The sequence below is a fragment of the Bubalus kerabau genome, chromosome 13 (genome assembly GCF_029407905.1).
Source record: "Bubalus kerabau isolate K-KA32 ecotype Philippines breed swamp buffalo chromosome 13, PCC_UOA_SB_1v2, whole genome shotgun sequence".
Classification (NCBI taxonomy): domain Eukaryota; kingdom Metazoa; phylum Chordata; class Mammalia; order Artiodactyla; family Bovidae; genus Bubalus; species Bubalus kerabau.
The window spans coordinates 59,328,594-59,344,023 of record NC_073636.1 but is presented as its reverse complement, the minus strand read 5'-3'; the positions used below and the strand labels follow the sequence as shown (position 1 = coordinate 59,344,023).

Sequence of the window (15,430 nt, the reverse complement as noted above, 5' to 3'; positions counted from 1 at the left end):
CCAATGGGCAGCATAGCCAGGCCCAGTACCCTGCCTGCAGAGCTGTGGTCTGTGCGCTGACCTAGTGCCCTAAGGTGGGAGCTCTGTTAGAACTCCACCAGCACCAACCCCTTCTCCCAAAGAAATAAATACATTCTTTCTCCATTTACTTATTGAACAGTTACCAAATACAAGATCCTAGTGGGGAAGACAGAAAATTCATAAGTCGTCACTGGCATGAATTATTGAATTTCAGTCTGATAAACACTACTGGGAAATGCCAAGCCCTCTTAGGCATTCCTCTGCCACAGGGCATTTGCACATGCTCTTCCCTTTACCTGGACCACTCATCTTCCAGGTATCAACACACTCACATTTTACCTTGCTGCATTCAAAGTCACAGCCCCGACCCCGACCATGCTTCCTCTATCTTTCCTGTCCATTTTTCTTTGAAGAATTTATTACACCTCAAACCTATAATCACCTTATGTACCTCTTATTGTTACTTATTCATCTGTCTGTTGCTTATACCCCTGGTGGACTGTCAGTGCATAAAGGCAGGCGTTCTTATCTGCCTCGTTCACTGCACTATCCCTGTGCCTATACGAGTGCCTGATACATTAAATGTTTAATCGTATGTGCTAAGTTGCTTCAGTTGTGTCCAACTCTTTGTGACCCTATGGACTGTAGCCCGCCAGGCTCCTCTGTCCATGGGATTCTCCAGGCAAGAATACTGGAGTGGGTTGCCATGCCCTCCTCTAGGGGATCTTCCCAACTCAGGGATCAAACCCCCATCTCTTATGTCTCCTGTATTGGCAGGCAGGTTCTTTACCACTAGCACCACCTGGGAAGCCCTAAATGTTTAATGTTTCTCATTAAATGTTTGCTGAATGAATGAATGACCTAAAGGGGGATGTGACCTACTCATTTCTTCAGGGACCAGGAAGGATGGTGCCAGGGAACATTTTTCTGCCACTGGGGACATACCCAGTTTTCACGGGGCCTGAAGTTTATACAATTTGGGGGTACCGACTTTAAGAAAAAGAATATATGGTTACATGTACTGAGTAAGGACAAGAGAACTAACAAAGATTGGCATAGCCAAAGGGAAAGGCATTCCAGGCAGAAGGAATGGTTGTGAAAAAGCCCAGGCTGGCCAAGAGCCAGGGAAGAAGGTGAGAAGGTGTGTGTGGCTGCAGCTTTGCAGGGGACCCTGGAGCGGGCTGGAGATCCAGTGGGGGCGGCCAGCTAGGAAGTGATAGGGTGTAACATGCGAGGCCCTGATTTCTACGGGATCCCGGGAGAAAGCCCAGAGAGGATCTCTGGGTTCTGCAGGATGGAGCCCTGCCAGCAAGGCTTTTCTGCTCCCTCCATTGGCCAAGCCAGAGCTCTTCCCCCTACCCCACCCCCGCCCCTCAACTCTGCCCTCGTAAGCCTCCAGGAATGCATCTTCTGGTGTGGAGGAGTCCCAACTCACCCCTAACCCACCCAGAGAGGTCCCTCGAGGCTGTCTGGGGCTGGCCACTCCCCACCCCCACAACTTCCCCCCAGGCTCCTCTGCTCCAAATAAAGGCTCAGGGGCCCTGGCCCAGAGCCACGGCCAACCATTTGCATCACAAATGAGGCTGGGTTAGGCTGTTGGCCCTGGCTAGCCGGACTGGTGCTGCCCTCGGTGACTTAAGGACACAAGCCATCATCCAGCTGCTGCACAGGCTGCCCCCCTCCACCCTCCACCCCGCCCGGCTGCCTAGACTGCATCCCTGGGGAAGGATGCCCAGTTCCCCATCCCCAGCAGGCCTGGGATCCTGAACCACCAGCCCGCCCCACCAGCTCAGAAGGACAACGATTATGACTGATAAACTCAATTTGGATCCAGGAGGGCTCTCTGAATGTCGGGGGTGGGGGGCTCAGCATATGACATTCTACCCTGTAGCTCTCACAGCAGCCCACTCTACAGAGGAGGAAAGCGAGGCTCAGAGACTGTAAGTTAGTAGGTTAGTTACCTGCCCAAGGCCACTTAGCTGACAGCCAGCAGAGCTGGGACTTGAACCCATTCATTGCGCTTCAGAAACTGTGCTGTGAACATGGGCCACCCCTTGAGGGTCGTCTGTGTTTGTTCACCACACAGTGAGAGCCCATAGGCACTGGATGAATAAGTTACCATCTGAGCTTCACCCTTTCTCCCCAGCATGGGAGTGGGTGGGCTAGAATCTGAGTCCGTGAGGTCGGGGCACTGCCCACGCCCATTTATGGTTCTGGTATACAGCAGGTGCTTAATCGGTGTTTTGGGAGTAAATAATGGAATAAATAAACACACAGACTCTCTTTGAGCCTGGGTTGTGCCCTTCTGCTGCAGATTCCTTCCATGGAAGGCGGGGGTTGTGTCCAGCTCAGGTTCCCCAGGAAGGAGCACATGGCCTGGTCCCCAGTGGGGGTCCTAGCAAGTTCTCAGAGGTTCAGCCATGACTTATTCTCCACAGGCCTCACCCTGGGCTGGCTGGGGCTCCCAGGCAGGGGGCCCAGAGCTGGGGGCCTGACCTGGGGAGGGTTCTAAGCAAGCCTGGGCACAGGGAGGCCCCTGACTGTCTTCCCTGCCTCTCCTCGGCTCAGTCTGGAGTTTGCTCCTGCCCCAGGGCCTTTGCTTGTGCTGCCCTCTGCCTGGCCATCTCCCTGCAGCTCCTCCAGGGCTGCTGCATCGTCACTTCCTCAGAGAAGTCCCCGCCTAGCTGGAGTCCTCACATATCCCTCACCCTGTCTGTCTCCAGAGCTCTGCAGATGCCTCATCATTCCTTTTTGTTTTCTTGGGTTTTGCCTATGTCTCCTTTAGAATTCCAGGAGATGGTGAAGGACAAGGAAGTCTGGTGTGCTGCAGTCCATGGGGTCGCAAATAGTCAGACACAACTGAGCGACTGAATACCAACGACCTTTGGAATGAAAGAGAGAGAGCTACACACACTACATAGAGCAAAATAGAATGAAAAAGGATAAAACAGAGGGAGTCAGATGGAGAGAGAGAGACAGGGAGAGACTGGCAGAGAGAGAGAGAGAGAGATGCAGAAATAGAAGCAAATCTGAGAGACAAAGCAACTCAGAGGCAGAGCTGCAAACAGAAACTGAAAGAAAACAGGACCAGGGTCCTGCAGAGAAATGGAGACGAGCAAGAGGGAGGGGACAAGAGAAAGTGCCACGCACAGCGGCCAAAAAGGAAGTGGGGGCCCAGGGCCTCCTTTCGGGGTGACGGGAAGATTCTGGAATTAGATCCTTTTGATGGTTGCACAACTGTGTATATGAAAAGCTGCAGGACTGTATGCTTTACAAGGTTGCATTTTCTGGAACATGGAATTATATCTCATTTGAAAACATGAGATGACATGAGAGAAACCCAAATTGAAGGACAGTCTACAAAACATCTGACTGATGCTCTGCAAGTCCGGCAAGATCATGAAGGACAAGGAAAGAATGAGGACCATACCCGAGGCTGCAGAAGGAGATGAGATGAGCAAATTCCACGTGGGGTCCGGAACAGAGAAAGGACACTGGGGGAAAATCTGAATAAAGTCTGTACTTAGTTAATGGTGTTGGATCAAAGTGAATTTCTCAGTTTGGATTGTTGCACTGTTACGAAAGAGAGTAATAGAGGAAGCCGGGGGAAGGGGATGTGGGAACTGTCTTTGCACCTTTTCTCTGTCTAAAATTATTCCAAAATTAAAAAGCTAGAACAGATAAACCAAGGAGACAGAAATGACCAGAGAGCAGCCCTGGGACAGGGGAGCTGCCTGCGTTCCTGGCCTCGTGGGGACCATTGGCCAAGACCCCTTCGGGAGAAAGCCCTAGGCTGGGTGACCCCGGTGTCTAGGTGTCTAGTCCTCTGCCCATGACTGGCAAAGAGGCTGCTGATGCCCGGGGGGAGGGCTCTAGTTCCAGCTGAGTGAGGTACTTCCATGCCTGAGCTTGCAGACCCCAAGTCCTGCCAGCAGAGAAGGCTGACAATTCAGGGCGACATCCCCTGGCATTCATCTAAGTGTCTCAGCAGTGGTTGCGGCAGCCCTGGGGGCTCCCTTGCACCCGTGACTGTGCCTGTTGATGACTCTGTCCCACATTCTCACCTTGGCGTGCCCCCTATCACCCCAACAGGCAGCCCTCGGTGCCTGCCAGCTGACCCCCTCTCCCCCTCTAGGCTCTGAGCATCCTTCAGCAAGAGGGGAAAAATACCCAAGATTCAGCTTTCCTGTGAAAATAGCCAAGTGGCAGCCCCATGCTGAGGCTGGGGTCACTTCATGTCAGTCCCCGCAAAGGATGGACATGCAGGCCTGCTTTCTGCTTCTGTGCTGGTCTCTGGGCTCCTGGAGGGACATCCCCCGACCTCCAGCCTGAGACCCCAGCCTTGGGCTAGGCATGTAGTAGGTTCTCAATTAACACTCGTGTGTCTCCCAGGCACCTTGCTCTCAGGAGCCTTAGTCAAAGGCTAGTTCTTTCCTCATCGAATGCTTTCAAGGTTTTTAAAGCAGTGATGCCTGCTTTTTAAAAATGAAAATATACAGAGAATAAGCTCCTACTAGGACTCCCTAGGATTAAACAGGACACACAGCGAGATGTGAAGATTTTGTCACATTTGTCACTAATCCTTTTTCTTTTGAAGAAATAAAATGTTACAGAGTACAGCTCAGTTCTGCTGTGACTCCCATGTTCCACCCACAGCCAACCTCAGTGGGAGTGGGGGCTGCAACCTCCTGCCTAGGCTTTTACTTACATATTTATGCATGCGTGCTAAGTCACTTCAGTCGTGTGCGACTCCACGTGACCCCATGGACTGTGGCCTGCCAGGCTCCTCTGTCCATGGGGATTCTCCAGGCAAGATACTGGAGTGGACTGCCGTGCCCTCCTCCAGGGGATCTTCCCGACCCAGGGATTGAACCCACGTCTCTTCTGTCTCCTGCACTGGCCAGTGGGTTCTTCCATGCTTGCGCCACCTGGGAAGCCCCCATATTTATGGTGACAGTTAATCTGCAGTATTGCTTTGTGTGCGCCATTTACATAGCTTGTATGTGAAGGGTCTCATACAGCAGGCAGCCCTCTGATTTTATGTGTTCCAGGTGAGGTCCTCTGATGACAGTCTTGGAGAGGGGTCCATCCTGGTCAGGAGCCTTTCCCCACCCTCACCTCACTCCCATCCCCACAGCTGCCCCAGTTCACAGGCCTGTGGCCCAGGCAGCCATACAGGGCTCAGAGGGGCCCCACGCTGGGCTTAACGCTCTGCTTTCTCTGTCTTGAAGTTCTTAGCAACTTTTGAACGAGGGGCCCACATTTTCATTTTGACTGGGCCCTACCGATCATGTCGCTGTTCTGACGACATGGAACACCTGAGCCCCCATCCCATGCTGGGCTCTGGCTCAGGCCTACCAGCAGCACAGACCAGCTCCATGCATCCTCCAAAGACTGTGAGAGACATGGTTCCCATTGACCCATTCTGCAGATGAGGACACTGAGGCTCAGTGAGCTCCTGACTCAGGAGCCCTTGCCCTGAAACGAGAGGCCCACTTCAAAAATCAAATCTGGCCCAGCCCCTTTTCTTTTAAAACCAAGGTCTGGAGAGTTGAAGGCTTCTGCAACAGACTTGGCCCGTGTGCTGCAGAGCCGCGTTCCGGCCTTCCCCGCCAGAGCCGCTTGGCTTGTTGGTGACGCCTGGGCCCCCGAGGCTGAATTCATTTCACCACACTTCCTCTCCCCATGGGGACTGTCTCAACTTGGGGTGAACCAACCCCAGGGTTAATCAGAGCGCCACTTCCTCTTCCCAGAGAAGACCTCTCACAACCTGCCTGCTATAATTAGCCTCTGGCCTACCCTCCCTGGCTGGGTGTGGCTGGGCCTGCGGCTGCTTCCCTTCAGGCCCTGCAGAGGGGTTTCCACGCTGCTTCTCAAGAACCCCAGGAGCCTGCAGGGCAGGGGTTGTGTACGGGGGAGGCTCAGGCTCCGAGGCCCAGGATGGGGATTCCTCCGGCTTCTGGATGGGCTCTCCCCCTCTCCCCACACCGACCCCCTGCAGCACCCCCACCCCGGGGGATATCAGGCAATGTCTGGAGGTGTCTTTGGTTGTCATCGCTGGGGAGGGGGTGCTCCTGGAATCTCAGAAGAGGCCAGGGGGCTGCCACACAGCCCTCAGTGCCCAGGCTGGTCTCACAACAGAGAATGTCCATGGGGCTGAGTCTGGGGGACAACATAGAAGTGAGTGGACAGGGGGACAGCGGAGGAGAAGAGGTGGCCGGGATCAGAGGGGTGTCCTGCAGAGTGGACAGGACAGATAATGTCTCATGGTGACAAGGGCCTTGTTGAGGAGGAGCTTGATAGGGGCCCACTGAGCAGAGACTTGAGTGATGGGGAGATCTGGGGGGGATCTTTAGGGAGAGGGAGACAGGTGCAAAGGCAGGTGGGGAAGGATTTTTAATGTGGGTGAGGAAGTGAGATGAAGCCTGGGAGGAAGGCAGCGGTCACTTCCTGCAGAGTCTCATGGGCTGAGAAACAGGAGTTTCACTTTTTGTTGTTTAGTTGTAAAGTCGTGTCCAACTCTTTTGTGACCCTGCTAACTGTAGCCTGCCAGGCTCCTCTGTCCATAAAATTTCCCAGGCAAGAATACTGGAGTGGGTTACCATTCTTCTCTCCAGGGGATCTTCCTGACCCGGGATTGAGTCTGTCTCCTGCTTGGTAGGTAGATTCTTTACCACTGAGACACCTGGGAAACCCAGGAGTTTCACTGGCAGCCTCTAAAAACAAAAGTGCTGGGAGGACTGGAAGGGGAGTTCAGCTTGAATTGGAGTTTCAGCTTGAATTGGGTGCCCCTTGGCCAAGTGATTTTGGAAAAATTACTCTTTGGGGCTCCAGTTCCCTCTCTGTCCTCCCAGGGGCCTCCTGTGTAGTGAGGGGCTGGGATCAGGACTCAGGTGGGGAGGTGACTTAACATTCTGTTCTGAGTGTTTAAGAGTGACCCACAAGAGCTATAAACTCGAGTCCCAAGTGTGGGTGACCTCCAAGACCCAGGCAAAGGTCCAACCAGCTCAGGCATCATTGCAAAGTGGACAAGTGTCCACAGGACTGTTGGAGAGCCCTCTTCAACAGCGACCCCATGTGGTAGTAAGAGGCCATGGCAGCAGTGAAGTTTAGGGGGAACAGGCCCCACCCCTACCTGTGGGTTGAAGATGACCTAGGGATCCTTGGATCATTGAAGGTGTGGGAGGACCCAAAAAGGAGATTCCAGGTATCTTGCTTACACAGCACCTGGGAGTTTAAGTGATTAAGGAACAAAGAGAGAAAATCATTGCAGTATCATAACTTGGCTGAATTTATTCTGATGTCATTAGTCTGGAAGGAAAGTTTCCTGATATTCAGGGGCTCTAGGAGAGTTAGGGGTGAGAAGCAGGTGGTCAATGGGGCAGGAAAGGAGCCTGTTAGGTTTCTGGCTTGTTGCTCCGAGAATGCAATCAGTTCCTCTGGCCCCTCCTTGCTTCCTCCCAGCCAGGGTGCCTGCAACCCCATCCCAGAGAAGCATTTCCTCAGCTGGGAAAACTCCAGTGAAGTGAAGGCAGGAGATGGGGGTGGGTGGGGGCAGAGGCTCTCACCCACCATGCTACAACCCTTTCCCACCTCCCTTCCTGCTCAGAAGGTGCTTTCCATGTGGACCCATCAAAGGATGTCACAGAGGCCACTCATTGAAAAGGAGTAAACAAGTCACTTATCCCTGCTAAAGTGTAGACAGCGGCTACCTGGAAGAATGCACAGCCTTGTAGGCAAAGAAAGAAATGCAAACAAAAGCCTTGCTACATGCTGATTCAATTAGGAAACAATTACGAAATGATAAAGCCCAGTGCTGGCAGGGATGTGGGCAAAGTGACACATCAGCTTTGCTATAAACAGATTCAGAGTTTTAAGATCAGTCTGTCTTCCTGAAATAAGCACGGAGAAACTGCATATACCCCCTGACCCAGCATTTCAGCTTTTGGCAAAATGTGGCCTTATTTAAAAGTGGAAAATAGAAAAAAACAAAAGCCAGCACCCCCAGATGCCCTGTGCTAGTTTCGGGAGAGTACTCAACTACTTGAAATGCTGAACATGTATTACCTCTTTAACCTTATAGCCGCTCTGCGAGATGCAGAGCGGTTATTTCTGAGGCTTCTTTTCAGAGATGAGGACCTAGAGGGCCCTGGAGTCCGGCCCTCCCTCCATGGTCAATCAGATGGTGAGCAGCAGAGCTGAGGTTTGAACCCAAGCTGCCGCACAGGAAACTTGGGGGTTCCTACCGCACATTATTGCTCTGTATCATGAAGGCAGAATTGTCCACCAAAGAGGCAGTGACCTGCTGCAGCTGCTGCTCTGTGTGTGTGTGTGCGCGTGCACGCGCTGTCACCAGGATGCTACCAGAAGACAAAGGAGGCTTCTTTCTGCTTCCTCTTGATGGTAAATGTGCGCCTGCTACCCAGCAGGCGTGCCCTGGCCTGTGGTTCTGGAATGTAGGTGAGCTGCCACCCCGGAGACCTGCCGTTGGTGGCCGGTGTTGGTGGGCCAGGCCCAGCCCACAGACCTGGCTGGTGCACACGCTCTGTTTTTGTCCAAGGAATCAAGCCAACACTCTTCATACTGCCTCGATGGGAGCTGAGCGGTTGAACCGATGCCCAGAACCCTTGTATTTCCCTCGGAAGCGGAAATGCTGGTGGCCTCGTGGCGGGAAGGACAGTGACAGCTCTAGGCACCTGTGGCTTCAAGGAGGACGTGACCGTTTGAAGTTGCTCTTGGCACAAGGCAGAGCCTGGATTCTCTGCCTCCCAGGAGGGGACACATTCCCATGGCCTGTCTGAGTGCCGACAGTGTGAGTGCCGACATGCTGTGGACTCTCAGGGAGCAGTGGCTCCTGTTCTTGAGGTCCCCCATCTCCATCTCTAGAGAGCAGAGTTGGCCCCCATGAATTTGTTGAAAATGTGGGGCCTAGGCTGCCATGGCTGAGGGATGCTTGGTGTGTGGTAGGCGTGGGGCACAGGGGCAAAGGCCATCCCTTTTCAATGATTTTTCTGTCCTTGGTTCAGCCTGGTGCTCGCGTATCTTGATGGCTGGTCAGTCTCTGCTTGTCCCTCTTCTGAGCTAAGAGAGACAAAGCCCCAGGCTGAAAGCCGTGGACAGGCAACATGATTTGCTTTCACCGTGCTCACTTTCAGAGTTATCCTCTATTAGTGGCAAGTTTTCATGCTGGTTTTCCATTTACTTTTGATGATCGAGATTTTCCTTTTAAAATAAACTTACTTAAAAAAAAAGATGCTGTTGTTTAGTGGCTCAGCCATATCTGACTCTCTCTGACTCCATGGACTGTAGTGCGCCAGGCTCCTCTGTCCATGAGATTTTCCAGGCAAGATTATTGGAGTGGGTTGCCATAAGCTTACTTAAGTGAAAAAAAAAAAGCAAAACAGGTGAGTCATTCTAAATAAAAATATGAAGCCAGTGATAGATGAGGTGGAGATGGTCAGACAGAGAGGTGGCCCCTGAGCTAGGGGCCCTCATTGGTCCCCAGTGAGATCATCTTGGATTGTGTGGGTCTTGCCCGCCCCTCCCCTTGGGTCTAGGTGACCAGTTCTTGAGCCTCTGGGAACTTTGGCCTCCTCGTCCCTTCCTCCTCTCTCTTTCTGCTTTTTCATTTTTCCCAAACTTTTTATTTTGTATTGGAGTATAGCCAATGAACAGTGCTGGGATAGTCTCAGGTGGACAGAAAAGGGACTCAGCCATACATATATGTGTATCCATTCTCCCCCAAACTCCCCTCCCATCCAGGCTGCCCCATAACATTGAGAAGAGTTCTCTGTGCTGTACAATAGATTCTTGTTGCTTATCCATTTTAAATATAGCTGTGTGTTCATGTCCGTCTCAAACTCCCTAACTATCCCTCCCGCCATTCTTCCCCGCTGGGAACCAAAAATTCATTCTCTAAGTCTTCCCTCTCTCTTCTTACCTCCTCTCCCTCCTGCCAATACAAGGTCAGGAAGCATCTTTAGGTCCAGTGCAGACGCCTGCTGTTGCCATGTTGGTTTGAGGGTTTCCTTATGGGGAAGGTGGCTGGGCTGCCCTGGCTGTTTTCCCAACTCTTCCTCTCCTACTTCATTAGGCCAATGCATCAGTTCTTAGCTGGCCTGTTCATTAGAGAGGTTTTCCAGGATGAAGTGCAGCTTAGGAGAGAAAGTGTCACATTTAATAATGACAAGAATGCATGTTCACTGACTGGTTACTGCTAAGAGCTTCTATGGCATTAATTCATTCACTCCTCCCCTTAATCCTGAGGTCACCTTTGATTCCCACACCCTCTTACTCCCCATCCCTTGTACCCTGTTGACTCTTTTTTTAAATTAATTTTTATTGGAGTATGGTTGCTTTATAATATTATGTTAGCTTCTTCTGCACAGCAAAGTGAATCAGTATGTATATAAATATACATATTCATATATCCCCTCTTTTTTTGGATTTACTTCACATTTATGTCACCACAGAGTGCTAGGTAAGGTTCCCTGAGCTATATATTAGGTTCTCATTAGTTATCTATTTTATACATAGTATCAGTGAGGCTTCCCTGGTGGCTCAGACAGTAAAGACTCTGACTGCAATGCAGGAGACCCAGGTTCAATTCCTGGGTTGGGAAGATCCCCTGGAGAAGGGAATGGCAACCCACTCCAGCATTCTTGCCTGGAGAATTCCACGGACAGAGGAGCCTGGTGGGCTATAGTCCACGGGGTCGCAAAGAGTCAGACCTGACTGAGCGACTAGAACACACATCAATAGTGTATATATGTCAATCTCAATCTCCCAGTTTACTCTCCTCTCCCTTCTTGGCGTCCATAGATTTGTTCTCTGTGTCTGTGTCTCTATTCCTGCTTTGCAAGTAAGATCATTTATACCACTTTTCTAGATTCCACATAGATACTTTAATATACAATATTTGTTTTTCAAAAGCTGTTGACTCTTGAGAGTATCTCCAGAATGTGACCATCTCCCCACCTCGGCCTGTTCCTGTGCTGGGCCAAGCGCCATCGCATTTTGTCTGGATTATTGCCTCCTCCTGACTGTCCACAGATCCTTAAAGAAAATTGTGTGATTCTGTCCTCACTCTGCTTGAACCACTCCAGCGGTTCCTCATCCCTGCACAACCAGAGTTCTGCTACCTCACCTTCAGCATCTCTTCTCCGGCCTCGCAGAGCTGCAGCCACTCCAGCCCCGAGCCTGCCTCAGGGCCTTTGCACTGGCTGTTCCTTCAGCCCCAGATGCCTTTCCCCCAGGATCTGCCCAATATCTGCACCGCCTGCTCCTTCCCTTTATTCAGGTTCTGCTCAAGTGCCACGGCCCTGAACAGCCCACCTAGCCCCCTCATCCAAGGGAGCCCCACCTTCACTCTATTCCCATCCCTGACATAGATGTATTTATATGTCCACAATTCTGTGTCCCCACACCCAGAATATAAACTCTAGGCAGGGGTTTTTGTTTGTTTTGTTCTCTGTTGTATCGTCAACATCTAGGATAGGGCCTGGCCCAGGGTAGAGGCCTAATACAAATTTCCTGGTATCAATGACCAGCCCTAGGAGGTGGGGACCCTTGTTATTCCTACTTTGTAGGTGGAAAACGGGCCCAGAGAGATGCAACCACTTGCCCAGGGTCACAGGATCAACAGGAAGGGGCTCCCCAGAGCCCTTGCACTCCACCCCTTTGGTGTGCTGCCTACCTGCACCAGGTGAGGGTCTGAAACAGACGGCTCAAATCCGTGCTTTACTGTTACTCGCTGTGTGACCTGGGGTGGCTGTTTCACCCTCTCTGGGTTTTGTTCCTTGTCTGCACAGAGTTAGCACACTTCCTTCCAAGGCTGCTCTAAGCCTTCCAGGAGGTGATAATTGGCACAGCTCTTAACACAGGGCCTGGCATCCGGCAGACCTCTGGCTATTGTCACTCTCCCATTTTACAGGAGAGGCAACTGAGGCCCACAAAATGCTTGAGGTCACAGAGTCTCTAGGGTCAAAGGCAGGCCTTGTGTGACCCTGAATCTTTGCCTCGGGGATAAGCCCTTCCCACTCGGCCAGGCCTGCTCCTGATCCACTCTCCTGGTGGGCAGCCCCACCCTCACTTTGTTCTGCTGTGGCTGGCTGGCTGGCTGGGAGCCAGTTGGCCGCGTTGCCCTGGTGCTGGGAGGAGGCTAAGGCAGCCATACACAGGTTGCTATTTGCTTTCCTCTCCACAGAGCTTCCTGGCCTGGACAGAGGTGGGCGTGGGGCCAGGTGTGCAGGTGGGGAGGATTTTTGGATCACTCCTCTCTCTCTGAGCTCCTGGTGGTGCCTAGAGGCCAGGGCTGAGCCACCTGCAGGGCCCAGAACAGATGGGCTTCCCAGGTGGCTCAGTGGTAAAGAATCTGCCTGTCAATGCAGGAGACTCAGGTTTGATCCCTGGGTCAGGAAGATCCCCTGGAGAAGGAAATGGCAACCCACTCCAGTATTCTTGCCTGGAGAATCCCATGGACAGAGGAGCCTGGTGGGCTTTATAGTCTATGGGGTTCCAAAGAATTGGACATGACCGAGCAACTGATCGTGCGTGCATGCCCAGGACAGAGGGGTTTCTGGGAAGCTGGACTTTCAGTGTTAAAACTGGGAAAGTCCTGGTGACTTACTCTGTGTGGTGGGGTGGTGGGCCGGATAGCAGAGGGGAACCAAACCAGGTCAGTCCCCCCACCCCCAAGCACACTGCTCTGTCCCCCTCAAGCCCTGCTGCCTGAGGGGGTCTGTACTGGGCCTGGCTTTGACATCAGGCAGAGTTCATTGAAGAATCCCTGTCTATCCCGTAATGATTACTTGACATGAGCCTGTCATTTCAACTCTTGGCTCCTCAATTGCCTCGTTTTTAAAATGGTAAAAAGATTTTGGTCTCCTCACGGGCATGCCCAGGAACCAAATGAGAAAACAGACATATAGCATTTAGCAGAGCCCAAATATATGATCCCCTTCATGGATTGTAGCTTCCCTGGTGGCTCAGACAGTAAAGAATCTGCCTGCAATGCAGGAAACCCAGGTTCAGTCCCTGGGTTGGGAAGATCCCCTGGAGAAGGAAATGGTAACCCACTCCAGTATTCTTTCCTTGAGACTTACGTGGACAGAGGAGCCTGGTGAGCTACAGTACATGGGATCACAAAGAGTCAGACACAACTAAGCAACTAACACTTTCACTTTCACTTTCATTATGGATCACTGCCTTGTCGTGGCGAAGGGGCTTGCATTCTAAAATCACTGTGGACGGTGACTGCAGCCATGAAATTACAAGATGCTTGCTTCTTGGAAGGAAAGCTATGACAAAGCTATGGCAAACCTAGACAGTGTATTAAAAAGCAAAGACATCACTTTGCCGACAAAGGTCCATACAGTCAAAGCTATATTTTTTCCGATAGTCATGTACGGATGTGAGAGTTGAACCATAAAGAAAGCTGAGTGCCAAAGAATTGATGCTTTTGAACTGTGGTGCTGGAGAAGACTCTTGAGAGTCCCTTAGACAGCAAGGAGATCAAACCAGTCCATCCTAAAGGAAATCAACCCTGAATACTCATTGGAAGCACTGATGCTGAAGCTGAAGCTCCAGTACTTTAGCCACCTAACGTGAATAGCCGACTCATTGGAAGAGACCCCGATGCTGGGAAAGACTGAAGGCAGAAGGAGTAGGGGGCAGCAGAGGCTGAGATGGTTAGATAGCATCACTGACTTAATGGACATGAACTTGCGCAAACTCAGAGAGATAGTGAAGAAAAGGGAAGCCTGGCGTGCTGCTGTCCATGGGGTCGCAAAGAGTCACACACGACTTAGTGACCGAACAACAATGAAACATCTGATACAGCAGAGCATGTCTGATTATATTGTCAGATGTCTGCTTAACAGCCAGCTTCCCATCATTCTTAGAATACAACCCAACCCCAGGGCCCTTGATCTGCCCTGAGCTGTCTGGCTGCATCTTCTGCTCTTGTCTGCTCATTTGGCTCTGTCAGCCTGGTCTCCTGCTGGCCTAGACCTGACCCGCCTCTACCAGCATCAGGGCCTTTCCATGCGCTGCTTCCTTTGCCTGAAGAAACCAGCCCCCCTCTTCCCCCGGGACTGGCTTCTTCTCATCTTTGGCCCTTGATTTAAAAGTCATCTGCACAGACAGACCTTCCCTTTCTACCTAATTTGAAGGGATGTTTATCTCCTTGGGAACAGAATGTTTCTTAGATGGGTCACCACTGCCGCCTCAGGCCCTACAATGATGCCTGGCCCACAGCAGAGCTCAGGATGCGTTCGTCAAGAGGATGGATGAATGAACATTGGCCTGCAAAGGTCCCCAGCGGGTTGGAGAAAGAGCCCAGGGTCTTAACTGTCTTTGAGCCTTGGTTTCTTCATCTGTCAGCAGGGGTATAGGGGCAGCCAGCTCCTTGGGTTTGCGAGGCGTGGATGGGGTGACAAAGATGCACCAGTCTGTCCACTAAGGCTGCACGTCGTGGGACTCGGAGATGGGCAGCCCTGCCCACGGGGGCCCCATCTGCTCCTCCACTGCACCTTTCTCCCTGCGTCCACCGCGGCACCTCTGCACACACTACACGTGGGTTGGGAAAACGAGACCCAGAAGGGGTCGCTCCTGTCTGGTTCCCCTGAGCTGGACAGCTCTGAGCCAGCCACCTCCTCCCGAACATGAACATGGTTGCCTGGCCTGGCCTCCCTCCTGCCAGGACCGGGCAGGCAGCTGACGCGTCACATGCCCTTGGCCCCCAGGGGCGGGCTCCCCGTGGAGACTCCAGCACACTGTCAGAGCTGTCAAACAATGTCCCTGCCAGGTTTTCATAAGAATCCGAAGCATCACTGCCCGATGCCAAACACCCTCTTAAGACAATACCTCCGGGGCCCGCGGGCCCATCCCAAGCGCGCCGCCTCTCCTCGGCCATATATAGGCAAAAGCTGGGGAATCCCTCTCCCATGGCTGGACGGGGATCCGAGGGAGGCGGCCCCAGCCTTGGCGTGACCCCCAGATCTCGCACCTCCAACTCTGCCAGCCTCTGGCCCAGGGGCCGGGTGAGGAGGCCAGGTGGGCGGGCCTGGGATGCCAGGCCAGCGGGCATGGGGCCGGCTCAGAGACTCCTGTGTCCCATCAGCTCGCAGCCCGAGTGGCTGGCAGCACAGGCTCTTCTTACCAAATAAGGCCTGGGCCGCGGGGCCTGGACAGGCTCAAGCTCCGGCAGAGTGGCGGGCAGCTGCAGGCCTGCCGGGTCACCTCTTCCTCCTGCGCCTGGAGCCAGCTGGCCCCACAGAGCCCTGTCCCCAAGGTTCAGGAGTGCCCCCCACCACCAAGAAGCCCTGGAGGACTGTTCAGCATCCCTGGGAGAGGAGCCTCTATTTAGGGCCACAGGAATGTTCACCTTGGAACATTCAGAAAGTTCCAT

General features: G+C 52.5%; 1 protein-coding gene across 8 annotated transcripts in view; it reads left to right on the top strand.

Moving 5' to 3' along the window:
* The window catches only part of RBM38 (RNA binding motif protein 38), an 89,189-nt gene that overhangs the window by 32,189 nt on the left and 41,570 nt on the right, over window positions 1-15,430 (top strand). For 2 of the 8 annotated variants that reach the window (XM_055544628.1, XM_055544629.1), the window contains exon 4: window positions 2,807-9,238. The exons of the other annotated variants lie outside the window; for them this stretch is intronic. In XM_055544628.1, the coding sequence (XP_055400603.1) occupies window positions 2,807-2,870 (64 nt within the window). In that variant the 3' untranslated portion in view covers window positions 2,871-9,238. Of the gene's footprint in view, window positions 1-2,806; window positions 9,239-15,430 lie in introns of those variants that run through there. 8 annotated transcript variants of the gene reach the window in all.